We start from the raw sequence: 27563 nt of genomic DNA, 5'->3' as shown, positions 1-27563 counted from the left end.
GTCGATTATGTGCACCCAAATAATAGAAATTTATTATAAATCAGCCGTTTGTCTCAGGAAGCTGAGATTTCAGAATTAGATGCCTTTAATAACCTCCAGCTTTGATATGTAACACTATAGGGTCTACGAGAAACTTCATCACTTGATTTTTTTAATGAAATTTTGGACTGAACAAAGATTTTTAGCATAAATTCTGTTTAGGTTATCAGCACCAAGAATTCAACTTTCATAGGCATTTATGTGCTACTGCTTCCTAAAAAAATTCAGAATGATTGAAGTTACAGGTGACATCTTAGAGAGCATTACATCCAAATAGGTCCGAAAACGTCTTTTTAGGCAAAACTACAAACACCTATTTTTTTTCATAACTTAATCATCATATATCAACACCATTTATTTTTTTAAATGTAGGGATCTGTGTTTGCTGCCTTCCATATTTTTTTCAGAAGTCCAGGTGAAACAGATGATTTTAAAAAAATCCTGATTCATCCCAAAACCTGTGCTTTTTCCGTCTGGACTCCAAACAAGTGTGTTTTAAAATTACTTATGCTTCAAATATCCACACCAAGTTTCACACGCATATAGCTGAACATGTCTAAATGCTTCTTGAATATTCTTTACAGATATAAAATGAACTGGTCAACTGTAGGATGTCATTTCCCCTTACATGCTTAAGTCTTTTCCTCATGCTGCAGCCTGCTCCTCAATCATCCCTGTTGCTGGAGTCAAATTTCACCCCCCCCCCCCCCCCCCCACACACACCAGCTGCCAGTTCATATGCTAACTAACCCAGAAGTGAGGTGACAATAGTTTAGACACAAGAGGGAGGGCAGACTGCTTTTTCATTTGTTTTGTATGTCTTTCATAGATTTTTATGAATAATCATTGCTTTTCTAGTCATGTAAAATGCAATTAACCTAATATTTTATCTTTTTTTTTTACAAACAAAACATATGAATGTGCTCCAAAACAAAACCCAACTCTCAGTACAGTTCTACAGATGTAACATAAGACTTAGACAGTAAATGTCTCTTTTATCCTTTTTTAATCAATGCTGCAAATTCTTTTCCTTAATATAAATCCAATGAAATTAAACTACAAAACCAAAAAACACAACGTATAGCAAATTTCTCTAAATAAATTATGTGTATATACAATATGTAGCACTTTTAAACAAAATAATAACAAATCCTTCCAATACAAGCACAGAAAAATGGAACACAAAATTTAAAACCCAAATTTGAAATGGCAATTTTAAAAAGATAATTTTTTCAGCCTGCTAAAAGTGCACAATTGTAAAAGCTCTTTTATATAGACAACTGTTTGGTTGCTTAGAGCTCTAAATATAAAAACAATGCCTTTATGGACGTGGCACGGATGGCACGGATGTTCAGCAGGGTAAACCCCAGGAAAGCGGCGGGACCTGATGGAGTTCCCGGAAAGGTTCTGCGGGCCTGCGCCGATCAACTCTCCCAGGTCTTCACAAAAATCTTCAACCTGTCGCTAGCTCAGGCTTTCATCCCTGCTTGCCTGAAGTCATCCACTGTCATCCCGATACCCAAAAAGTCCTCATCCACAGCCTTCCTCACGGACTTCCGCCCAGTTGCACTCACTGCTGTCATCACAAAGTGTCTGGAGCGGCTGCTCCTGGGACACATCAAAGACTCCCTCCCTCCAATCTTCGTCCCCCACCAGTTTGCTTACAAAGCAAACAGATCAACGGATGATGCCATTTCCATCACCCTCCACACTGCGCTGAGCCACCTGGAACACAGAGACACCTACGCCAGGATGCTCTTTGTGGACTATAGCTCAGCCTTTAACACAATCATTCCTGACATTCTGGTCAACAAACTGTCTGAACTAGGACTCCACCCACTCACCTGCTCGTGGATCAAGGACTTCCTGACAAACAGACCACAGACAGTCAAACTTGACCCCCACCTCTCCTCCACCCGGACGCTGAGCACAGGCTCCACACAGGGATGTGTGCTGAGTCCTCTGCTGTATACACTGTACACAGCAGACTGCAGACCAGCCCACACCAGCAACACCGTGGTGAAGTTTGCAGACGACACTACTGTGGTGGGGCTGATCTCTGGGGACGACGAGACGGCCTACAGAGACGAAGTCCTGAAACTCTCAAGGTGGTGTCAGGCTAATAACCTCATCCTGAACACCACCAAGACCAAGGAGATCATCCTGGACTTCAGAAAAAACAGAACAGATCCACCCCCACTCTACATTGATGGAAACTGTGTGGAGAGGGTCCACAGCTTCACCCTCCTGGGCACCACCATCTCTGCTGACCTCACATGGTCTAACAACACCATGACTGTCATCAGGAAGGCCCAGCAACGCCTGCACTTCCTGAGAAAACTTAGGAGGAACGACGTCAGCCAGGAGCTGCTGGTAACCTTCTACCGCTCAACCATTGAGAGCATTCTGTCCTATGGCATCACAGTGTGGTTTTCCCACTGCACTGAAGCAGAACGGCAGAGTCTCCAGAGAGTGGTAAAGACAGCGCAGAGGATCATCGGCTGCCCCCTCCCCTCACTGAAGGACATTTACCAGTCTCGCTGCTTCAGCAGAGTGACTAGCATCACCACTAACTCCACCCATTCTGCTTTCCCTCTGTTTGAACTGCTGCCCTCTGGAAGGAGGTACAGGTCCATCAGAACCAGGACAAACAGACTAAGAAACAGCTTTTTTCCACAGGCAATTATCATACGGAATGCACATACGTCCACCAACCACACCTCACTCTAATTTTACTACAATGCGTGCAATATCCTGACTGTCTAACCGGGTCACTGTGCAATAACTTGATATTTATTAAGCTGTGCTCACAGCAACTCATGTAATTCCATTCTATTTTATTCACAAATATTTAATATTTAACAGTTTCTGTCCATATTGTTCATTTTTTGTTAAGAGTTGTAAATACAGTATTTCTTTTTCTATTCTATTTTAATTTTAATTTTATGTAACTCCTTCACTCCAAGGCTGCTGCAATTTCATTGTATCCCCATGTACAATGACAATAAACGATTCTGATTCTGATTATATCACTTAGACACAGATGGAGAACCATATCAACTGGATTGGTAACAGCAACAACCACCGACCAAGCCGGCAAGCCCTGGCAGAAAAGATCCCCACAAGAAACACTGCAGGCTGTTCCATAAAAAATATAGTTTTACCATTGCCTTGCAGATCACAGTTGAAGTGGTTTAGTTTTCCTAAAAAAATTCAGAATGATTGAAGTTACAGGTGAACTTTTAGACAACATTTGATCCAAAAAGGTCCGAAAACGTCTTTTTAGGCAAAACTGCAAACACCTATTTTTTTGCATAACTTATCTTTCAAATATCAGCACAAAAAAATTAAAAACGGTAGGGATCTGTGTTTGCTGCCTTCCATATTTTTTTCAGACTTAAAAGTGTAACAGATGATTTATAAAAAATCCTTTTTCATCCAAAAACCTGTGTTAAATCTGTCTAGACTTAGTATTAAAAACTCTCCAAGATGAATGTGCCTGACTCCACCTGCAGGTGGATCACAGACTTCCTGACGGACAGACAGCAGTATGTGAGGCTGGGGAAGCTCGTCTCAGATACTCGGACCACAAGCACCGGATCCCCCCAGGGCTGTGTCCTTTCACCCCTGTTACTCTCCCTGTACACAAACAGCTGCACAGCTGGTCACCTGTCTGTCAAACTCCTGAAGTTTGCTGACGACACCACACTCATCGGCCTCATCTTTGACGGAGATGAGTCGGCCTACAGGAGTGAAATAGCCAGGCTGGTGTCATAGTGCAGCGCTAACAACCTGGAGCTTAATGCTCTGAAGACAGTGGAGATGACAGTGGACTTCAGGAAGGCCCCAGCCCCCCTCCCCCCTGTCATCCTCTGTGACTCCCCGGTGACCTCTGTGGAGTCCTTCTGCTTCCTGGGAACCATCATCAGCCAGGACCTCAAGTGGGAGCAGAACATCAGCTCCATCACTAAGAAGGTCCAGCAGAGGATGTACTTCCTGAGGCAGCTGAAGAAGTTTCACCTCCCTGAAAAGATGCTGGTAGACTTTTACACCGCCATCATCGAATCCACCCTCACGTCCTCCATCACAGTCTGGTTCGCTGCGGCCACGGCCAGAGACAAGGCCAAGCTGCAACGCGTCATCCACTCAGCAGAGAAGGTGATCGGCTGCCACCTCCCGTCTCTCCAGGAGCTGCACATCTCCAGGACCTGGAGGCGGGCAGCCAGGATTGTAGCCAACCCCTCTCATCCAGGACATAATCTCTTTCGGCCCCTCCCTTCTGGCAAGAGGCTCCGGTCCATCAGGACCAGGACCTCGCGCCACAAGAACAGCTTCTTCCCCACTGCAGTCAGCCTGCTGAACAGTACCCCAACTCCCCCAGGTGACCCCCCCCCCCCCCGCCCCGCCCACCAAAGGACTGTCGGTGCCACTTACAGGCCCCACCATCCCAGCCCATCTGTGCTCCCACTTTAATTCACCTTACTCTACTGTATATAGTGTGTTGTTGTTGTTAACTTAATTTTTAACTTATTCTTAATTGCACTATACACCAAGTCAAATTCCTCGTTTTGTAAAGTGCGCTCTACTGAACCTGGCAATAAAACTTTTTCTGATTTCTGATTCTATTAATCATTGTTTTTTATTCATTCAAAATGCAATTAAATCAATATTTTATCTTTTTTCTTTTCCTTTTTCTTTTTTTTTATCTCTTATATCCTTTTTTATAATCAATGTTTGAACTTCTTTTCCTTTCTATTGTCATGGTTTCAGTTTGCTGTCTTTTTTTTCGCTTTAGTTCTTGTTCTGTCTTGTTTGGTTCTGTTTCCTGTTTTATTTTGAAAGGTTTCCTGTCTTGTCATGTTTTTGAGTTTTACTTCCTTTGGTCCCCATCTGCCCTAATCGTGTTCACCTGTGTCTTGTCTGCCCTGTCTGTATATAAGTCTTGTCTCTGCCTTCCTCCTGTGCTGGTCCATTAACTTCTGCTCATGTTGATCACGTCTTCTTGTCTGGCGTCCATGTCCCTTGCCATGCCACAGTAAGTTTTTGTTTTTAGTTTTGTCATCCTGCTCTGCAGCGCTTTTTGTTAGTTAAATAAACCCACTTGCCCTGAACCCGTTTGCCTCCCGTCTCTGCGCCTGGGTCCTACCTGCTCTCGAGCCTCCCCCCCACACGACATCTATACATCCAATGAAATTAAACTACAAATCAACAAACACAACTGATAACAAATGTCTCTAAAAAATGATGTGTATATTTGCAGAACCTTAAAAACACCAAACAAATAACAAATGCTTCCCAAATAAAGCACAAAAAATGGAAAACAAAATGTAAAACCCAAGTTAGAAATTGCAATTTGAAAAGATACTTTTTTTCAGCAGCTTTTCAAAATCAATCACCAATTCTACTCTTCTGTGGATGAAACAAAGAACTCCAGAACAATGAAGCCATTTCTCTAAGTCTCTCTCACCTTCAGTTTTAAACAAGGTCTGTGAAAATCCACCATACATTGGTCACATGAACTCAGAGACCTGCTAAAAGTGCACAATTGTAAAAGCTTTTATATAGACAACTGTTTGTTTGCTTAGAGCTCTAAATATAAAAAAAAATGCTTTTCTATCACCTAGACACAGATGGAGAACCATATCAACTGGATTAATAACAGGGTGGCATGTTTAGACAACATGAAGCTGTCCATCACATTTTTGACCTAAACATGTAAACACATCCTTGGCTCTGCGGTTAGGAAATGGTATTTGGGAATCTCTTTATACCAGGAGCCAGCCTGGCCATTGGAACATCGCCACAGTGCCCATCCAGACTGGGACAGCAACGGGGTCCACTTCAGAGCCGTGAGCTGCTGTGTTTAACTCCAGCTGTCCCAGCAAGGGAGACAACTGCAGCAACATCCACTGACCAAGCTGACAAGCCCTGGCAGAAAAGATCCCCACAAGAAAAACACTGGCTCAGGCAGGCTGGTCAAAAAAAAATAGTTTTGCCATTGTCTTGCAGCTCGCAGATCAAGTGGTTTAGTTTTCCAGTAATGTCAGTCAAGAATGCAAGTTCAGATTCACAATGTTCATATTCACCATATTCAACAGACATCTCCTCCAATAGCACCTTAAAAATCCTGTGCTGTTTTGCTTTGCAGCTGAGGTTGTTTACGATTTTCAGAATAAGAGTCATTATATGTCCAGAGCCAATCACTTCTGCACATAAGGCCTGCTGGTGAATGACGCAGCAGTAATGCAGACATTTTGGAAAGTCTGGGTCAGCTTTACAGTGAGTGATGAAACCTGTTTGTCTATTGATCATAGCAGGAGTCCCATCTGCAGTCACTGCTACCAGCTTTTCTAATTGTACCTTTTTCTGCACAAAAACTCCTTCACCGTGTTATACATTTCAACTCCTCTTGTAGTTGTCTGTTAGGGCAGATGTGTCAGGAGTTCTTCTCTTGTGGAAACCAAAAGCTATGCTGTACTGTTGCCGTCCACAGACTCATCACACTGGACGTTAACCACCTGCACTTTGCAAGATCCCGGTCCAGCTAATTGGCCAAGTTATCAGACATAGCTGACACTCATCTAGACATTGTAGTGGAAATTGAATGAGTTCTATTGTTCTCATCCTTAGGGACAGTGATAGCAATTATCATCATTGCTTGAATTTTTTTCATGCTATATGCAAAAGTCTTTGTCCCTTAAGGCAACAGATTACAGCCCCCCCCCCCCCCCCCCCCCCCAGGCTGCTGTCGTATTAACAATAGCTTGGAGCTCCAGAATGGACAAGAAAAAACGACGAGAATGGCTCGAGCAGGGCGTTGCTCACGGGGCGGTCGCTCGTGCCATGCGGTCGCACTTGCTCGGGCCCGCTAAATGCTACTTGTAGCTTTAATTGTCATTGAAATTAAGAAGTGGATACAAAAGATGTCAGAATTCTGAACAGCATTATAAAAGTTATCAGAACACAAAAAATAAAAGACCATAAGCATGGCAAAAATACAGTTAGCTAAGAAAATATTGAATCAAACTCAATGTTAAATAAATAATATAAAATAAATATTTTAAAAACATTTATGAATTGGAAATTTAAATTGTCATGTTCTATATCGATCTCTACTTCAGAGAAGAAAAATTAGCTCATGTTTTCCGTCTTCAATCCTTTGATTGGCACATTTTTAGTTATGACCTGTTACATTATGTTTTGTCCCCATAGAGTTGCAGTAAATGGTAAATATTCATTTTTAAAACTACCTACAGATTTATGGAAATTCTATTGGCTAAAAATATAATCCCACATTTGTAAAACAAATAAAAAATAAACTTCATATGCAGGCTCAAAATTAACCCCTAAATCCCCAGTTAAATGTCAAAAACACATTGTGAAAACGTTTAGGCTGCCACAAATGATTATTAAATTAATGACCAATCTCAAATTATTTGCCCCATTAGCATATTATGGCAGCAGCAGCATGCTGTGTAACCATCACAGCTTTTTTAACATTATGAGCTATTATACAACAGCAAAACCCAACAAAACCTTTGTGTTACAGCAGAGCAGACAGACACGTGAATCATAACTAATGTTACAAGTTAAGGCAGAGCAAATTTTTAAGAATAAAATCTAAAAAAAAAAAAAAAAAAATGACGCTATTTGCAACATTTGGGCCTACTTCAGTGTTGGTCATCGACCAAAATAAAGTTTTCATCGGCAACATTGTTGTAGGGCAAGTAGCATTAGAATTTGGAAAAAACATGCATCAAGCTGTGAGGACTTACCCTTTTCTTTATCTCTTTTCTCCTCTTCTTCTTTTCTTTTCTTTCTAAATTGGGCACCAGATGGCTTTGACCTTTTCTTCTCCATATTTTACATGTTTATTGGCGTTTGTTTGGCATAAATGTCCTCACGTCACGAAGAAGGCATCAAGTCCGTCGACTGAACCAACTGTCACCTTAGTGACAGCATTGTTTTGTGTTGCCATTTTTTTTATTTGGGCATTTCACACAAAATTAACCCAAAAAGCAGAATATATTTTCTATACCTTTATTAAAATGTAGGTTATAGAATGTCACCTTATGACTGACTTATAAAAAGGTTTTATGAAGTAGATTCAAACCCCCGCCCTTGTCCCCACCTAGCCACTTAATTTGGAAGCGTCCCACAATTGAACTGATTCCCCGCAGCCCCCCCCCCCCCCTTTCTTCACACATTCCCAGCAGGAGCGCGTGCAGCTACAGCCAGGGGCGCTGATTCGCTACATGACGGCGCAGTCGCAGTTTTTACTTTTATTTTTTTCATCAAGCCCGCGACCGTCGCCTCCCCTGAAAGATGAGCCAGCCAGGTTTTGCGCATGCGCAAACGCGGCAAAGCTCCGTGCTCACCCCGCGCCCCCTCCCTTCTCCTTCTTCACACACATTTGTGTCTACTTCTCAAAGACAGGAGAGCGCACAGCTGCGGGGCGAGGGCGGCGGCGCGGCCAGGTTCAGGCTGTTACAAACTCACAAACTGTGACGTAAGTAAACCAATAGTGGTGCATATAATATTTTACAAGGGCTGAGCCGCCGGTGCCGCCCCCCTTCAGTTTTCCGCCCCAGGCCACCGCCCGGACGGCCCGTGCCTAGAACCGCTACTGAAGCAGACAAAAGGGTTTGGACCAAAACGGCACAGTTATAGACTCTACAAAAGCAAACAATTGGTATTTAGTTTGGAGCTAAACATTTAATTTAAGCTTAAATGTTTCATTAAATGTTCAACATTTAGCTCCAAACTAAAAAGTTTCTTAAAAAGTAACCTTTTTAATTTGGGCTTCAATATGGCGTAAATGGCGTATACTTATATAGCTCTTTCTACCTTCTTACGAAGGGCCAAAGCGCTTTACAGTCACAGTCCCATTCACCCAAGCACACACACATTCACACACTGATGGCGGCTCCGCTGCCAAACACTGGCGCCAACCTCCCACCAGAGGCAAGGTGGGGTTCAGTGTCTTGCCCAAGGTCACTTCGACACATGGGCGTTCAAGGCGGGAATTGAACCTGCAATCTTATGATCATGAGTCGACCGCCCTATTGCTGCACCACGGCCGCCCATTTATTAAACAAATAAATATTTAGTTGCAAAGCTTAAATGTTAAGTTTGGAAAATAAATATTTAGGTCAGTGACTAACAGACACATTTACTAAAACTAAATTAAACTGAAATAATTTCTGAAAATAAAGAAAATAATTCTGTTACATTTTTGATTCAAAGAAAAGAAAAACAAAAAAAACTTCAGTGTGTCTACTTTTTTCTTCTAATTAATAATGAACATTTCAACATACATAAGTTGTTGACTTTTGTCTACAGTGGGTGTCTCACAAACATGAAAAAAGTTAGTTTTTATTTTGAAATAAATGACGATTTAATAAAGGAATTTCCTGAATGGCGAGCCGTTCCTGTGGAGCGCCATCAAATAAGCCCTCACTTAGAAAAATTAACTTCTTAACAAACTTCTTCATTCTCCCACAACCTTTAAAATGAATATTGAAAAATGTTGTGTCTTTTATTACAAGAACAGTATTTAGAAATATTTATACAGTTGCAGTTTCAGTCTCTTTGTGCTGCAACAACCATAAAGAATGCCCACAAGATCCTGAAGGGACTGACTAAAGCAAAGACGAGCCAGACGTCAGAACACTCTTATTCTACTCCAAGCCTAATTTGTTCCCCTGTGAAAATGTGCCTCTAATAAATACGGGATTTTTATCTGCAAGTCAGATAACGAGGTCAGACATTCTGAACACACGAGGAGCATGATGGGATGCATCAGAAAGGAAGCATGACCACCATCAGCATTACCTGTTCACACTCAGAGCCCCTCAGCTGTCACAGGGCGAAGCGTTCATGGAGAAAATGCTGGGAATTCCACTTGACAGACAACTGGAATGAGGTCATAATAAACAAACTGAGGCAAATGAAGAGGGACACTGAGCATGCAGAGGAACTCACAGGGACCAGTTGGAGTCTTTTGGTCTGAATGTGTGGTGTCTGTGTTGCAGCAGGTGTCCTCGCATGTGCCGGGGTGGCAAGGGTCTCAGTCTGCCCACAGGCGCTGCTGGCACTGAGGGAGAAAGCCAGAATCTTCTGCCAGAAGACCCAACCTTGGGACAGGGCCGAGGCCCGGCTGCAGGTCTCTGAGAAACATTCAGGTTTATGCTGCCATGTTTAAGGCTGTTGGACGTACATGTTAACAACCCAGCGTGCCTCATGTCTCCTGCCTCAGTAATGGGAAATGTAGGACATCTGATGTGAAGTATTCAAGCTTTGTCCCTCCACAGAGCACTGCAGGAGACTCACAGTCAGCCATTCCCTTCAGGGAAGTTGTGCAGGACATGGATGACTATTTGAATCCACTTCTCACGCAGCTCAACTTTTCTTGTATGAGGTGAGCCTACATGTCATTCCTCTGACTTTTCTTTGTCTGGGCCTTAGTGTCACGAAAAGCCTTCTCATGTTTTTTGGGTCAGGAAAAGCTCCACATTATGTTTAGCAAATTCACCTTCAGAGATTTGCAGCACAGCTTTGATTGTTTTCATGAAGGAAAATGGGAAAAGAACAAGCAGAATGTTCTAACACTGTCCTTCCTAACTAAACTGAACTCTTGCACACTTAAATTCCCTTTTTTAACCATAAGAAACACAAACGGCATGTCCAAAAGCATCACGGAAACCTGCGAAGCCTCAAACACAAAAATCTCTTCTTTTGAAGCTCCTCTTTGCATTTTGGGTTCGGTAGAATTTGTTTGGCACCATCTGGCCCTCAGTCCGGTTCACAGACATTTACAGTAAATAAAGCTGCTTTCTTAGGAAAACCAGAATTTTCAAAGATTACGTTTTGAAAATCCACTTTTTATTTTTACAGTTTAACTTCTGAAATCTCTGAAAAAATAACCAGAATAACTTTTTCTTCGGCCTTGGCATGATAACACATTAATCACACATGACTACTGAATTAATACTGATATAATAATTCATATTTTGAATTTATGTTGATTTTAAGCACGAGCATCATAAAAGACATATAACATATAAAAAACATTTGTCTATGGTGAATTCTGACATTGCTTTGTGCTGTTGTACACGGACAGTTGATGATGCTCCTCAGACTGTTGCTCCTTTTCCGTCCACCAGGCCCCCAGCCTCACCCTTTCAGGGATCTGAAGTGACCAAAAGCAAAGCTGAGGAAGACGAGGCCAGCACAGGTAAAGCCTGTTATGTGTCCTCGCTTTTCTTCAGACAGAACAGACATTACTGCTATACCAGAGGTCTGATATGTAAACCTTGTGTTATGTTCACAACCAATACGCTGGTTTAGCAGGCAGTTTGTCATGTTGGGTATGCCACGGTTCTCTTCCAGCAGAACCAGGGGAGGGTTTGGTGATACTGGCAGACAGGAACTTGCTGGAGTTGCCTCTGGAGTCTTTGTCCATCCTGCAGGAAGAAGGCCTCAGTTTTGTTTCACGAGACTTTTCTCTGCAGTTCTTCTACAGCCGCCTCAGTCCAGACAAGACACAGAAAGGTAGAAAACACACCAACATTTACTTTCAGACATGCTTTGCTAAAACAGGTGCAGACATTTAGGTGCCAGTATTTCTTAGACTGCAGAAAGCAGCCTCCAATGGCATCCAGGTCAACATTGTTGAGTTCATCCAATCATAACCTGAAAATATGAGAGCCTCAAGTGCCTTAAGTGTCCTTTTCTTTCTGAAAACAAATCATTCAGCCTCTATCATGAACAGCGTCTATCATGAAAGCCAATCAGAACGCGGCGTTGCTCCTCAGTCATGGCTTTGAGGACACATCAAATGTGGAACAATGTCTGCCACAAAGTTTGGCTCATTTCAGTTGAGCATGAGCATCGGCCAATGAAATCGTGACTTTAGACTGTAGAGAACTCCACCGACGTGTGGGGGGAACCCCAACAATGTCACAACACTAACAGGAGTGGCAACTGGCCATGTGACTGAGTTCATCCCAAAGCTTCATTCTTCTATCAGCCAGTGACATGAAGAGGGAAAGTTTCATGCAGCGTGTCATCATTTCTGATCGCCTATAATCACTGACATTTGAACAGAAACATGGAGACCATCGGGCCGAATCAGTCTGTTATTGTGCAGCTCCTTTAGATTACAGTCAGACATTGAATCATCACAAACATCTTTTATGTGATGCACTTAATATGAAACACGTTTGTGTTCTTTGTTTATCTGGGTGGCAGTTTAGTTTTTGCATAGCCTGTGTCATTTCTGGCAGATTGAACACACTCATGAGCTCTCATTGATCACTGGAACAAACACCCCTGAATGAAAGTGGACACCCCAGCTCTGTGCTGAGCTCTTCCTTCACAGATGTGCTGTACAGGAAAACAAGTGCATTTGTTTTAGCTTCAGGGCTAAAACATTATTATGTTAAAAAAGGGGGGTAGAAAGAGCTCTGTGTCAGCTCCTGCAGACATCTGTACTTTTGTAAAGGTTGAATGTTTTGCATGATTTGAGTCACTGTCTAAAGGTTAGAGCTCATTTTTCTGCAGATGTTAGAGAAACTAAAAGGCTTTCTTTCTTTTGAAAGGACATAATTTGATGTTCAGATCAAATTTGTCTGTAGCCCGCCTAAATGCTCTAAAAGCTGTGTAAATTCTACCTTTGATGTCAACTGTTGTCCAGTCATGCTTGAAATCCCCTTTAAAAAGTCTGTTTGTTATTCTGTGCAAACCTTGCATTGAATACTCACTGACCAAATTAGCACAAAGTACAGAGTCTCCCTCAGGTAAATAACACATGTGAATGTCTTGATGTTTCTGCATTAGCCTGTACTATGTTGAGGAATCTAGAACCAAAACTTTTTCTTTTTATATCCAGATGTTTTCTCACTCATCACAGTGAACCTCAACCCATGACAGCTGTGCTGGTGGGCTTTGAGAAAAAGGTTAGAGTCCATCTGTGAGTCACACAGCACCTGCCCCTTGTTGCCCTTCCTTTGGGTTTTCGGGGATCTAACATTGTGTTTTGGACCGAGCCGTGCCGGGTCCTGCAGTTGGAGGGCTGGCCACCGGGCGCCTGGCTGTGAGCCTAAACCCAGGGCTTGGCTCCAGAATGGAACCCCAGTAACATCAGTCCTGGTGACACAGTAGATCTTGTTCTCAGTGATTCAATGTGGAGCATCTGTGGAGGTGAAGAGGAAGAAAATCCTATGACAAAGGGGATAGGGAGAATTGACCGGTAATGTTAGGTACTAAACATGAACTGTATGAATATTTGTGAGTGTTACTCGCCCAGCAGGCCAATCTGAGCCCAAATTTGATTCCATGCAGCTTTGTTGCAATAGACATTTCATGTGGTCCCTACAGAAAATAAATACTCAGGATACAACAGTGAGCTTCACTGAGGAGTGGAGAAGGGTTGTGGCTCAGTGGGTGATCAGCAGTTAACCAATCGGTTATGTCTCAGTTATGCGCATTTTCTAGTATTTCTTCAAAAAGGAGTCTAATAAGCAGTCTTATTTCCCTAGCTTTGCCACTGGCCCCCACAGAGAAGGACCAAGAAGCAAAAAGCAGTTGAAAATGTGGATCTTTCCAGAATGTTATTTTACCCACGTATCCACCAAGCATGAATCTGATTCCCTCAGCTGCTGCATTCCATCTTCATGCATGAATTTTTAGCAGTTTAAGGGGAAAAGCCTTCAAACATCTCGTTGTACCAAAGGCTGCTGCATGTTAGGATGTCACATGCTGAGTTGTGCTGCTGCGTGGGTTCAAGTCATTGGGGTTATAACTTACTATTTAATTTAAATGTTAAAAACTGGTAATTTATCAAGACGAAGGGTATTTTATAGGTTTCTTTAAAATGTACCTTTAAATCTGGAATTTTTCATAACATAACAAATACATTTTGTCAAATAAACAAAACATTTTTTTGTCTGTCAATACCCACTGGTCCACTTGGTCCATTCTGGATCAAATGATGTATTTCTTTTAGTCAAATATAAAAATAATAATAATAATAAACTTTATTTGTATAGCACCTTTCCAGATAAAAATCCCAAAGTGATTCACAGTACAACACGATAAAACAACAGTAAAACACAGTAAAAACACATGTTAAAAAGAAATTAAGAAAAAGCTATTTTAAAAAGATATGCCTTTAGCTGCTTCTTAAAAGAAAACACTGAGTCCACAGATCTGAGGCTGAGAGGAAGAGAGTTCCAGAGCGATGGGGCCACTGCGGCAAAGGCTCTGTCTCCTTTAGTTTTTAACCGGGTTCTCTTAACAGCCAGCAGACCCTGGTCACATGACCTCAGTGACCAATAGGTTTGTATAATTATTAGAAACTTGTAAGTTTGGCAGCCAGGAGGCAACTTTTTTATAGTGATAAACATCTGTGACTTTGCAAAAACTGTTGACTTCATTATTTTATTGTTCAAATGCTGCATAATCTATCCATGTGTCTATGAATGCTGCTTTCTGTTTGCGCTAGCTGAAAGTGACAACAAAACGGACACCAAACTTAGCAAGGGAGCGAAGGGGAAGGCACATCAAAGCCAGGGCATCAAAGCGGTGAGTGGAGTAAATCAATCTGGGCCTGCCAGATGCAGACGGCAAAATTACTTTTACCTGCTGTCAGCAGTGGCAATTATTTAACTTCCCCCTGCCTCTCTTTTAAGTGTGTCTTTCAATCAGTTATGCATTATGCATTCATAAGGATCCTATTTCCTGCCTGTGAGCATTTATCGTTGGTTCTGCACCTCTTTGTCATTTCTGTCCAGTCTCATTTGTGGAATCCTTTTGCTTTTTCCTTGTCTATTGCAGCTTCTGGCTGCAGCTGTCTATCTGCTGCAAAGACTGTGTGTTCATAGAAACAGAATGTTGTACTTTAAGGTGCTCGTTGACAAATGTGCATTTAAATTGGAAAAGAAAAGAAATATATTTTTACCCAGACACCTGTTGGTCCCGTGCAGCCTTCTCTAGCCATCCCAGTGGACATACAAAATTTTCACTGTATCCTTTTGGAACATAGTCATTTCAAATAAGCTTCACTTGATTGTTGGTAAATGTAATTTCATTGATTTGTTTAATGAAGACAATCCTTAACTTACTTTTGGCAGATTTCGTTGACAGTGAAGGTGAGTACATGGAAATGTTTTGTAATGCTTGCCAGAAGATTTTTCATTACACTCTTTTTTTAAGTTTTGTAAAATGATCATTTTTATATGTTCAGAGCTGTTTGTGCAGCTCCTTGTTATTCTAATAGAGCTGCCTTTTGCTCACACAGGAGAGAGATGTTTGCCTCTGATGAGGGAGGTTTTGGAAACACACATGCAGCCTTTCACCCATCTGTGGGGGGGCAGCAGGTATGAATCGTGCTCAGAACTTGTTTCTGTTGCGTCGCCGCATAATCAGTTCTTTTGTGCTTTGTTAACTGATGTTCACATCTGTCTAGAGTCTCTGAGACTGAGCGTGTGCTGCGGCGGTGCAGCGCCTTTATCTACGTGGGGAGGGACCGCTTTGTGGGAATCATCCCCCCTAAGAGACTAGCTGCTCTCAATCTGCCTGGTACTGCCGTCTGTTTGTTCCTTCACCTTTGTGCGCTTTCGTCTGAACGGAGGTCATTTATTTAGAGGAAATATTGTATGCTGAAAATAAAGGTGTGTCATCAGCATATGAATACTGCTAACTAAAACTGACCCTGTCACCAGATTTCAGGGGGAACCGCTCTCTCAAAATTCTGTGAAGCCACACATTCATATTGAGTTTTAAAGAGGTTTTTGGAAGAAGAAAAATGTGAAAGTCCAGTGGAAGGAGAAGATGTGTTAGAAATTCAAAGCAACATGGCTCAAAAGGCCAAATCTTTTTCAACATGGGCCTGTCTGTCTTTCACTTCTAGGTTGGAAGACATAAAAACTCTGCTGCAGTGAGAGCAGCTTTCATTCAGTGTTCCACTCTGCTCCTTTGTTTTTACATAAGTAAAATAATCCAAACTTCATCAGACAGTTCATCTTTAGGATTCCACACAAACAAAAACAGCTGCTTTTGGATGAACATATTCACATATTTGCTGGCTGCAAAGATCTTCTCAAAGAGTTTGTCAAATACATGTACCAAATGCGGCTGCAGCTGTGGAATTATTGAACAAAAGAAGGGCACAGATGTAAGGAAAGTTTGGTTTCGTCACACCGCAGAGGAAAAGCGCCACTGGTGACAAAAGCCATTTCAAATAAGCTTTATTTAAATCATGGTTTTCCCCAAAAACTTTGTTTGACAATGATTTTTCTCATAAGATGAATACATTTAAATTGTAAATAAATAAAGTGAGGCTTTTTTGAAACTACAAATGCAGTAACATATTTGCATTTGGAGTGTATGTGTACAGTGGTGGAAAAAAATAGTTGGTAGCCCTCAGTTAAAGAAAGAAAGTCCCTAATGCTCACTGAAATGACTTAAAACGTTCAAAAGTAACAATAAATTAAAATGTATTGATAATTAAATAATCAAAATCAGCCATTACTTTTGAGTTGTTGATTAACAGAATTATTTAAAAAAACAAACTAATGAAATAGGGCTGGACAAAAATGATACCAATAACTTAATATTTTGTTGCAATCCATGCAATTAAACAGTTTCTGTATTTGTCAATGAGCCTTCTGCACCTGTCCACAGGTATTTTGGCCCACTCCTCATGAGCAAACTGCTCCAGTTGTCTCAGGTTTGACGGCTGTCTTCTCCAAATGGCATGTTTCAGCTCCTTCCACTGATGTTCAATGGGATTCAGATCTGGGCTCATAGAAGGCCACTTCAGAATAGTCCAACGCTTTTCTCTCAGCCATTCTTGGGGGTTTTTGGCTGTGTGTTTTGGATCGTTGTCCTGTTGGAAGACCCATGACCTCCCACTGAGACCAAGCTTTCTGACACTAGGCAGCACATTTCTACCCAGAATGCCTTGATAATCTGGAGATTTCATTTGATCTTGTACAACTTCAAGACACCCTGTGGCAGATGCAGCAAAGCAGCCCCAAAACAGAACGGAGCCTCCTCCATGTTTCACAGTAGGGACAGTGTTCTTTTGGTTGGATGCTTCATTTTTTAGTCTACCAACATAGAGCTGATGTGTCTTACCAAAAAGCTCCAGTTGTGTCTCATCTGTCCAAAGGACATTTTCCCAGAAGCTTTGTGGCTTGTCAACATGCATTTTTCCAAATTCCAGTCTGGTTTTTTTATGATTCCTTTCAACAGTGGTGTCCTCCTTGGTCGTCTCCCATGAAGTCCACTCTGGCTTAAACAACCACGAATGGTGCGATCTGACACTGATGTACCTTGATCTAGGAGTTCACCTTTAATGTCTTTGGAGGTTGTTCTGGGCTCTTTGGATACAGTTCCAACTATCCGTCTCCTGAATTTGTCATCAATTTTCCTCTTCCGGCCACGTCCATGGAGGTTGGCTACTGTCCCGTGGGTCTTAAACTTCTGAATAATATGTGCCACTGTCTTCACAGGAACTTCAAGCTGCTTAGAGATGGTTTTATAGCCTTTACCTTTACAATGTTTGTCTATAATTTTGTTTCTAATGTCCTGGGACAATTCTCTCTTTCTCTTTCTGTTGTCCATGTTCAGTGTGGTTCACACCTTTTCACCAAACAGTAACGTGACTATTTGTCTCCCTTTAAATAAGCAGACTGACTGATTATGGGTTTGAAAACAGCTGTGATGTCAATGAAAGGACATACCTGAGTTCATCATGACCCCCGGGGCAATTAGTTCTCAGTCTTTTATGGAGGTACCATCATTTTTGTCCAGGCCTATTTCATTAGTTTATTTTTTTAAATAATTCTGTTAATCAACAACTCAAAAGTAATGGCTGATTTTGATTATTTAATTTTCAATACATTTTGATTTATTATTACTTTTGAACATTTCAAGTCATTTCAGTGAGCATTGTGGACTTTCTTTCTTTAACTGAGGGGTACCAACATATATATATTTTTCTCACCCAAACTCAGGTCCTCTACCAGAGGCCTGGGAGCTTGAGGGTCCTGCAGTATCTTAGCTGTTCCTAGCACTGCGCTTTTCTAGACTGAGAGGTCTGAGTTCTTTCCAGGTATCTGTTGTAGCCACTCCTCCAGCTTGGGGGTTACTGCCCCGAGTGCTCCAATTACCACAGGCACCACTGTCACCTTCACTTTCCAGGCTTTCTCCAGTTCTTCTCTGAGTCCCTGGTATTTCTCCAGTTTCTCATGTTGCTTCTTCCTGATGTTCCCATCGCTTGCCACTGCCACATCCACCACAACAGCTTTCCTCTGTTCCTTATCCACCACTACAATGTCTGGTTGGTTCTCCATTACCATCCTATCAGTCTGGATCTGGAAGTCCCACAGGATCTTTGCCCTCTCATTCTCTACCACCTTCAGAGGTGTTTCCCATTTTGACCTTGGGGTTTTCAGTCCATATTCTGCACATATGTTCCTGTATATTATTCCAGCCACTTGATTTTGGTGCTCCATGTATGCTTTCCCTGCCAGCATCTTACACCCTGCAGTTATGTGCTGGATTGTTTCAGGCACCTCTTGGCACAGCCTACACCTTGGGTCTTGTCTGGTGTGGTAGATCTGAGCCTCTATCGCTCTGGTGCTCAGGGCTTGTTCCTGAGCTGCCAGGATGAGCGCTTCAGTGCTGTCCTGTAGGCCAGCCCTTTCTAGCCATTGGTAGGACTTCTTGATATCAGCCACTTCAGTTATGGTCCGTTGGTACATCCAATGCAGGGGTTTGTCCTCCCATGAGGATCTGTCCTCCAGCACTGTATCCTCTACTCTTCATTGTCTGAGACATTCACTGAGGACACTGTCAGTTGGGGCCTTGAGCTTGATGTTTTCATGCATCTTGGATGGTTCATCCTGGAAAGTGGCTTCTACGCTCACTAGTCCTTGGCCTCCTTCCTTGCGGCTAGCATACAGTCTCAGGGTGCTGGATTTGGGATGGAACCCTCCATGCATGGTGGCCATCTTATTATTCCTGCAGGGTATCTGATAACTGGCAGTGCGTAGCTGTTTATTGCCCAGGTCTTATTTTTGCCATTGAGCTGGCTTCTCAGGACTTGCCTTACTCGTTGGAGGTATTTAGCTATTGCAGCTTTCCTTGTTGCCTGCTCCAGGTTGCCATTTGCCTGCGGAATTCCAAGGTACTTGTAACTGTCCTCAATGTCTGCTTTTGTTCCTCCTGGGAATGAGACCCCTCCTGTGTGGACTACCTTGCCTCTCTTTGTCACCATCCGGCTGCATTTCTCGAGCCCGAATGACATCCCAATGTCAGTACTGTAGATCCTGGTGGTGTGGATCAGGGAGTCAATGTCACGCTCACTCTTAGTATATAGCTTGATGTCATCCATGTAGAGGAAGTGACTGATGTTGGCCCCATTTCTGAGTCTGTATCCATAGCCAGTCTTGTTGATTATTTGGCTGAGGGGGTTCAGACCTATGCAGAACAGCAGTGGGGACAGAGCATCACCTTGGTATATCCCACATTTGATGGACACTTGTGCAAGTGGCTTCCCATTGGCTTCAAGGGTGGTTTTCCACAGCTTCATTGAGTTTCCTATGAAGGCTCTTAGAGTCCTGTTGATGTTGTACAGCTCCAAGCACTCAGTGATCCATGTGTGTGGCATTGAGTCACAGGCTTTCTTGTAATCAATCCAGGCTGTGCACAGGTTGGTGTGTCGTGACCTGCAGTCTTGAGCGACTGTTCTGTCAACCAGGAATTGTTGTTTTGCTCATCTGGAGTGTCTACCAATACTCTTCCGTGTGTTGCTCATGTATTGATCCATGTGCCTATTTATCTTGGTTGCAATGATGCCTGACATGAGCTTCCATGTTGTGGAGAGACAGGTTATTGGCCGGTAGTTGGATGGCACTGCATTCTTTGGTGGATCCTTCTGGATCAGGATCGTTCGCCCTTCCGTTAGCCATTCGGGGTGAGTCCCATCTCTTAGGTGCTGGTTCATTTGTGCTGCCAGGTGCTTGTGGAGTGCGGTGAGCTTCTTTAGCCCGTAGAATTGAATCATGTCAGGGATCGGTGCTGTCCAGTTCTTCATACCTGAGACTCTTTCTTGGATGTCTGCCACTGTGATGGTTACTGGATTCTGGATTTAGGGAGGTTGCTATGTTCTTTTCTCAGAGCGACCAGCCACTGGGCATTGTTGTTATGTGCTGTCTCTTTCTCCCATATACTTTTCCAGTATATGGGAGGCTCCTAGCCTTGGTGGGTCTGCTCGGCTGTTTTGACCCTGCCACTGAGCATACACTTTGGCAGGTTGAGTTGCGAACAGCCTGTTTATCCGTCTGGCTTCATTGTCTCTTGTGTACCTTTTTAGGCGGCTGCTCAAGGCTAGGAGCCTTTGTTTGGCAGTTTCCAGTGCTTCAGGTATGGGCATCTGGCTGTATCTCTTAGGTACTTGCTTTCTCATTGTACGTCTTTGAGCCTCTGTCAACTTACTCACATCCTTCCGAGTTGCCTTGATTTTTGCCTCTAACTGCTGCTTCCATGGTGGGTATTGTTTTCTCCCATGGTCTGTCTTATAGCCAAGCATGTGAAGGATCACTGCTGCTGAAGTGTAAACCAGTTCATTGGTTTCTGCTATTTTTGTGGTAGGAATTGCCCTCAATGCTTCATTCACAGTTTCCAGAAGACTTTCAGGCGGTACATCACTTAACCGTGGTAGCTGGTGTCGGGTTGCCTAGTGGTCATTCTAGACATGATCTTGTCTTTGATATCTGTAGTCGTTGGGGGTGTGTACCCAAGCTCAGGGTGGGAGTGTGGTATAGCGTCCTCTCTGATCTGCTGTTTTGGCTCTTCCGTGGTATTGTCCTGTACTGCTTCACTCTCAATTGTGATAGGAGTTGCCGTTTGTGGATGTTAGAGCACTGGGCTACCAGTTGTTTGGCAGTTAGCCTTGATTGTGGGTTTTGAAGCATTCATTCCACATTCTCTGTATGTAACCCCTCTGGGTGGGATTACTTGAGTAGTAGCATTCTAACAGAACCTTGCTCTCACATCTAGTCCATTTCCGTCTTGTTCCAGTAGCCCACTTTCCATCAGGGTGCTATATATATTCAGGGTTTCTTTTGGCGTGGTCATCAACTAACAGCTGTCACTCCAGAAGATTTCTCTCACATCATCGTTCTGCTTTTCACACCATGAATGGGAGGATGTTAATCTGAACAGAGCGCAGTTTGGTTGTCATGGCTGCACCGCTCTCTCTACCCAGCAAACAAAGGTAGTCTGTAGATGGGAGCACTTTTTCCATTGTGATTGACAGAGTGTCAGGTCAGCCCTGTTCACCGCCTTAGGCCAGACATATGTGCAACTCACTAGTCTGTGTTGGTGTGGCTAACTGTAGTGTGACTGGCACTATGAAACTGAATTTCAGCTGCCTCTTTCCACAAAAACACAGGGATGTTCCCTCTTATCAGGACCTAATTAAGTAGAGGCAGATTTTCTTTTGTGGGGAATCAAACTGACACCACTGAGAGTAAACGTTTAGGAACTGGCTGTTTGTCGAGTTCATATCAAAGATTTTCTCCATCTTTGAGCCAAGCATTGGAGAATGACAGAGTAGTATCTGAAGAAGCAGCAGTCTGAGATGCTGCTGAAGGCTTCTGCGTGAACTTCATGGAGAAATCCTTCCTGAAAAAGTAAACCTCCAACAAAATGTTGAGTAGACAAACGGAAACTTAACATGATCTAAACAAATGCACCAAACTACATTTACATGAAAGTCTTGACATAACAAAAGATATTATTACCAAGAAACAACAATACAAAATTTTTTTTCATAATTCTATTTTTCAGACCAAGGAGAGTGAACGTTTTCAAAAAACTATGATGTGAACACTTCCTCCTTATGAGTCTGTTAGACGTCATGAAATGTAGAGGGGCTGAGAACAGGAAGAAGCTGGATCCTGCTGCCTGATTTTCTTCCAGTTCTTCTTCCTCCTGTCAGAGAGATTGTTGTTTTCATTAGGATTTTATAATTCTCTTTGGTCAGCCAAGAGTTCACTCTTTAAAATAGGTTTGCACATGCAGTTTGAACATTTCTAACAGAGGACAGTTGAGCCGGTTTACAGGTGTTTGTAGAAGTTTCCAAAGATTTGTTCCATTTCACTCTCAACTCTGTTGGAGTTTTAAAGCCCAAAAAAAACTTTTCTGGGCTGAAACTGATGTTAGTGGAACTGGATTAGTGAGCTTCATTCTGCTGCGTGATAATGGCACTGATGTCTGCTGTCCTTAGAGTGCCGGCTGGCTCTGCTCTTTGACCACGTTCACAAACAAGCTGCCCCTCACTCCCAGTCAAACCATGACCCACACAAGAGGTAGTTATGAAGCTCTTATGAAATCTTTGAATGAAGTGATAGCTTGACCTTTCTTTTTAGCCCAATTGAAGCCTTTTGTAGTTTGTTTTAGGAGAAGTTCCTTCCCCCTGTTCTTAGCTAACTCAGACTTCCTGTCCTCCCCAGCATGCAGCGGCTCGCCCTGCAGGAACCTGTGGAGACCGCTCTGTTGCTAAGCTTGAGCGGTGTCAGCTGTGTGGTCCTCAACCAGTGGCCCTGCAGCCTTCAGCAGAATGCGCTCAATGCTGCAACAGTGCTTGATGGTAGGCCTGACTCTCCATTTCCATGCAGGCAGTCTCAAAAAATGCAGGACTCTGAAAAGGTTTATTATTTACTGGTTTAACCACAGTTTTGTTTTCTTTAAAAATGATAACATGTTCTAGAGTAAGTCTCTCAACTTCATCAAACCTTTTGGAAGAAAACATTTTAACGTCAGGTGTTTTGTGTGGGACATGTCACAGAACTGCTGAGGGTCAGAAAGAGCTCAGGCCAGACCATCCAAACCCTGAGAGGGGGGGTCAACTCAGCAGAGCCGCATCACAGAAATCCAGGCTGGCGTGGTAAGAAGGAGCTGCATCACAGCCTTATTCTATGAGGGGCCGTATAAGACATTATTTATTCTGAACCATTCACATTCATACATTCTTGCTCTCACAGTCATATATACTCTCTTTCACATACATATATTCTCTTACACATACATATATTCTCTCTTGCACATACATATATACTCTCTTTCGCATACATATATTCTCTTACACATACATATATTCTCTCTTGCACATACATATATACTCTCTTTCGCATACATATATTCTCTTACGCATACATATATTCTCACTTGCACATACATATATTCTCACTTGCACATACATATATTCTAACTTGCACATACATGTATTCTCACTTGCACATACATATATTCTCACTGTCATTGTCACTCTTAAAAAAGAATATATGTATGTGAAATACAAGTATATATGTCCGTGTGAGGACAAGTATATATGTGCGTGTGAGGAAGAGTATATATGTGCGTGTGAGAGAGGAGTATGCATGAAACGGAAGTGACTTTGCATGAAAAGGAAGGCACTTTGCATGAACCGGAAGGCAGATGATTTCTCGTGCACTGATTGGACGAGAGGCCGCCACCTCCCATTTTGAACAGACGCTAACATGAACCAGCAAGAAGGACCCACGGGGGTCCTGCAGCAGGCCATCGGAACATTAAGAAATATTTTATCTTCACCTCAAGTGGTCACAAATCTGTCTGCATCTCTAGAGAGACAAAGGAATGTCTCAATTACCAATAATGGTAATAGAAGCGCCACCGAAACAGAAAACCCGTATCCACCTTATTCCTAGCCCCCATGAGCCTTTGCGTGAATTATGGGCGACACTTCCTGTAGACGCCGGAACATGCATTTACATTAAAACAAATTCCTCTTGTTTTCGATCCATAACTACATATAAAAGTGGGAAAACCAGCTGTCATGTCTTAAAAAAAGGCAACGGTGAGGTGAAGATAAAATATTTCTCAAGGTTCCGATGGCTCCTTCTTGATCAACTACCCCTAGCTGCAGCCTGCAGAATTGCACAACATAGTGGAATGCTGAAACGCTGAGGAATGTGAACACGCTGTGGAATGTTAACCCCGCCCATGCTGAGCCCCTACTTCTTCTTTGGTTTTACAAGTTTCCATGTGCAATATTGCCACCTACCGGTTTTTAAGGAGTTTTTCCTTACCGTGAAGGGGGGTCTAAGGGCAGGAATATCAGTTTAGTTTAGAGTTGAAACGATTTCATGCCAGAGTTCGTTTTTTACGTGGAAAAAACAAACGACAGTTTTCATTCTTGAAAAGTCGAAGGATTTGAAGGACCAAAAGTCATACCAGGCATAGACGAAGAAGTTGAACATTTTAATAGTTGAATGGTTAAAATTGGGGAAAAATTGTAGCCGTAAGACGGCAAAGAGAATAAATAAAGAGAAACAGGAAAACAGCATTCAACAACATGCCCCTCACTTGAACTCAATTATTTTGGATTACTGGAGTTATATGGGAAACTATTAATACATTTTGTGTTAGGTCAATTAAATGTAGATACATTCTTTTAAAACAAATATTTTTAAATAAAACAAACAGAATTTTTTATTATGTTACATGGAAGAGGGGCTTCAATCATTTTTTTGAGTGTACATAAAAAAAACATTGCACCATTCACATTTTCCTCCCCTCTGTTCTCTTTCTTCCTCATACAATTACCAATGACACAAAATGTGCTCCACTGATTCTTCCCCTTTCCTGCAATCACAACTGCACTGACAAAGGTGCATCAAATGCACGGGCTCAACGTGGGCAGGGTTAACATTCCACAGCGTGTTCACATTCTTTAGCGTTCCAGCATTCCACTATGTTGAGCAATTCTGCAGGCTGCAGTCAGGGCTTACTTTTTTTGCTGGTTCATGTTAGCGTCTGTTCAAAATGGGAGGTGGCGGCCTCTCCTCCAATCAGTGCACGAGAAATCATCTGCCTTCCGGTTCATGCAAAGTGCCTTCCTTTTCATGCAAAGTCACTTCCGTTTCATGCATACTCCTCTCTCACACGCACATATATACTTTTCCTCACACGCACATATATATACTTTTCCTCACACGCACATATATACTTGTCTTTCACACACATAAATTCTTTTTTAAGAGTGAGAATGTATGTATGTGTAAGGTAATATATATGCATGCGAAAGAGAGAATATATGTATGTGCAAGTGAGAATACATGTATGTGCAAGAGAGAATACATGTATGTGCAAGTGAGAACATGTGTATGTGTAAGAGAATATATGTATGCGAAAGAGAGTATATATGACTGTGAGAGCAAGAATGTATGAATGTGAATGGTTCAGAGTAAATAATGTCTTATACGGCCCCTCATATTATTCCGGCTTTTTTTCCCCTCCCCACTCATGTTCAGAACCCTCAGCGTGTTCCTTTTTTCTCTGCAGACACTGGGAGGTTAAACAACTCCAAAGAAGACGGCGTGACCGGCACACCATCAGCCTTTAACTGCATTCTTTACGGACTTCCCTATTTGACTATCACTTAATTGAACAAAATTCCCAGGACTTTTCTTACTGCTGAAGTTTTACCTGAACACCTGAGCTCCTGAAAGATGAGGGCCCCTATGTTGTCTTTGCTGCTTAGTAAAGATGAAAACGTTGATCTCGGTTTGTGTGTCTTTTGTTTGATCACAAGAGCAATCCAGATGAAGCGCAGAGAAAAAGAAAGCACTTTTATTTACCATAAAAGAAGTCCGAAGCTACCAGCAGGTAACAGGAGGGGGTGGAGTCTAAAAAAATCTAAGTTTAAATAAAATGGGGGGGAAAAGAAAATACGCTCAAATTTAAGTAGGAAGTAACTTATCCATTTGTTCTTAAACATGGCTTTGTGAAGTCAAACACCTCCTAGAGAATTATTTGCATCTTTAGAAGTAATTGGCATTAAGTAGTATTAATATTCTTTGTCAATGTGTATCAGATGAAAAGCCCCATTTAGTCACGAGAGTCACGTGATATTATCAGAAAACATGTTTTACTTCATGTTTTCTGTTTATGGATGACTTGCCCATGTTCTGCTGACTCAGCAGCACGAGGTCAGGTGACTTCCTGTCAGAATTCCATGATGAAGGACCTAATATGCAAGAGACCAGACTTGGTGGCTGAAAATTCAACATTTAAGTAAATAAACATGAACAAAGGCATCAACAAATGGGTGATGAAACTGATGACATGACAGTGAAAACCACAAATCAGACAACACTGAGGTAAATAATTTGCTACTTGAACGTGATGTTACTGACAGGGACGCAAACACAAAAACTCAAACAAAAACCAAGACAACAAGTGAAAACCACTCAGAATGCTCAATTTCCCTCTGGGGATCAATAACGTCTTATCTTAGCATACCAAACTATAGAGCCCCATCCGCACAGAAGATCCCTTCATTTCTCTTGGAGTTGTTCTCATGTTGGATGATCCACAGCAGAAAGAAAACTGGTCTCTGAAGAGATGAAGTTGACTTGATTTGGAACTTAAAAGACATTTCTGAAAAATTCTGGGATGACTTGATGGTTTTGTCTGTTTTTCAGTGTAGAAATATAAAAGAACACATGTCTGTATTGTGACATGATTGCTTTGGAGAATCTAAGTCGCATGGTAAATTTGGCAATGTTTTACGCCGGATGCCCTTCCTGACGCAACCTTCTCAAACCGGGCTTGGGACCGGCACAGAGGTAGAGAAGGGAACAGGGAGCAGCCCGGAGTCGAACCCTGGTTTCACGGGCGGAAGGCGCTGCAAACCAGCACGAGCTAAACCGGCTCTAAGTAAAAAAAAAAAAAAGATTGGCTTTTTACATGTAAGTAAAAAACATGTAAAGGAACTTATTTCAATCTTTTTGGACTATTTAGAGAAATGTGTACCGGAACTTCTTCATTTGACATTTCAGACAGATCTGTGTATAGAACTGCATCAATGTGCTTCAAACACAGAACAAAAGGCTTGGTGGCTTTGAGTCCTCTTCAGCCTCCATCATAGAGGTTTACTGGACTCAGTCTTAAGGACTTGGCTCCTCCCTCTTTAGCTCCCTTTGGGTTCCATGCAGAAAAAGCATGGAATCTGTCCTCACATACAAGTACTCTTAAAAAAGAGAATCATTTTTTAAATCAAATATGATACTATGGATTTGACCCTTTTGATCTCTACTGAAAACAGAAATGATGGTGGAGCGGCCCGCAGCCCTTCATTTCTTTAGGCCTCTTAACTGTACGCATGGCTACATTTAGTTGAACTGCAAAGCCGATGAATTTGTCGCCAGGTTTCTGCTTCTATTGTGCAGCTTGTTCAGAATGCTGCTTTTCATTATTGTTGATGTTTTTTCTGTTCCATTTTCCATTTTGTTCAGTTACAAGTTTTAGTCATTGTTTCTAATGAGTGATTTTCTGAGAGCTTTTTAGACCAGGAGCTGTTTTAGGGTGTTTTTAAAACCTGAGTAAATGTTAGACAGCAGGTGAGTTCAGTCCTTGCAGGAAACAGACAGAATAGTGAAAGTATGTCAGACCCCTACCCCCCA

At 42.2% G+C, this 27563-nt stretch overlaps 1 protein-coding gene across 3 annotated transcripts; it reads left to right on the top strand.

The window, feature by feature from the left end:
* The first annotated feature begins 10036 nt into the window (after nucleotides 1-10036).
* On the top strand, nucleotides 10037-25657 carry LOC105355713 (cilia- and flagella-associated protein 46-like). Of its 3 annotated transcripts, none has more exons than XM_023963606.1 (13): nucleotides 10037-10204; nucleotides 10353-10459; nucleotides 11205-11275; nucleotides 11434-11592; nucleotides 14546-14625; nucleotides 15006-15066; nucleotides 15174-15191; nucleotides 15341-15419; nucleotides 15509-15621; nucleotides 22343-22424; nucleotides 22569-22705; nucleotides 22904-23002; nucleotides 25441-25657. In XM_023963606.1, exons 1-13 carry the CDS (start codon nucleotides 10052-10054, stop codon nucleotides 25539-25541), a joined length of 1260 nt encoding a protein of 419 aa, XP_023819374.1. In that variant the 5' UTR covers nucleotides 10037-10051; the 3' UTR covers nucleotides 25542-25657. The 3 variants fall into 3 exon arrangements, with proteins under 3 accessions (XP_023819374.1, XP_023819375.1, XP_023819373.1); XM_023963607.1 differs by having other exon boundaries at nucleotides 11431-11592; nucleotides 15027-15066; XM_023963605.1 differs by having other exon boundaries at nucleotides 11431-11592.
* The last annotated feature ends 1906 nt before the right edge of the window (nucleotides 25658-27563 follow it).

Source organism: Oryzias latipes, chromosome 15 (assembly GCF_002234675.1).
Source record: "Oryzias latipes chromosome 15, ASM223467v1".
Taxonomy (NCBI): domain Eukaryota; kingdom Metazoa; phylum Chordata; class Actinopteri; order Beloniformes; family Adrianichthyidae; genus Oryzias; species Oryzias latipes.
The sequence above is the reverse complement of the archived record's forward strand: the minus strand, read 5'-3'. Positions and strand labels throughout refer to the sequence as shown.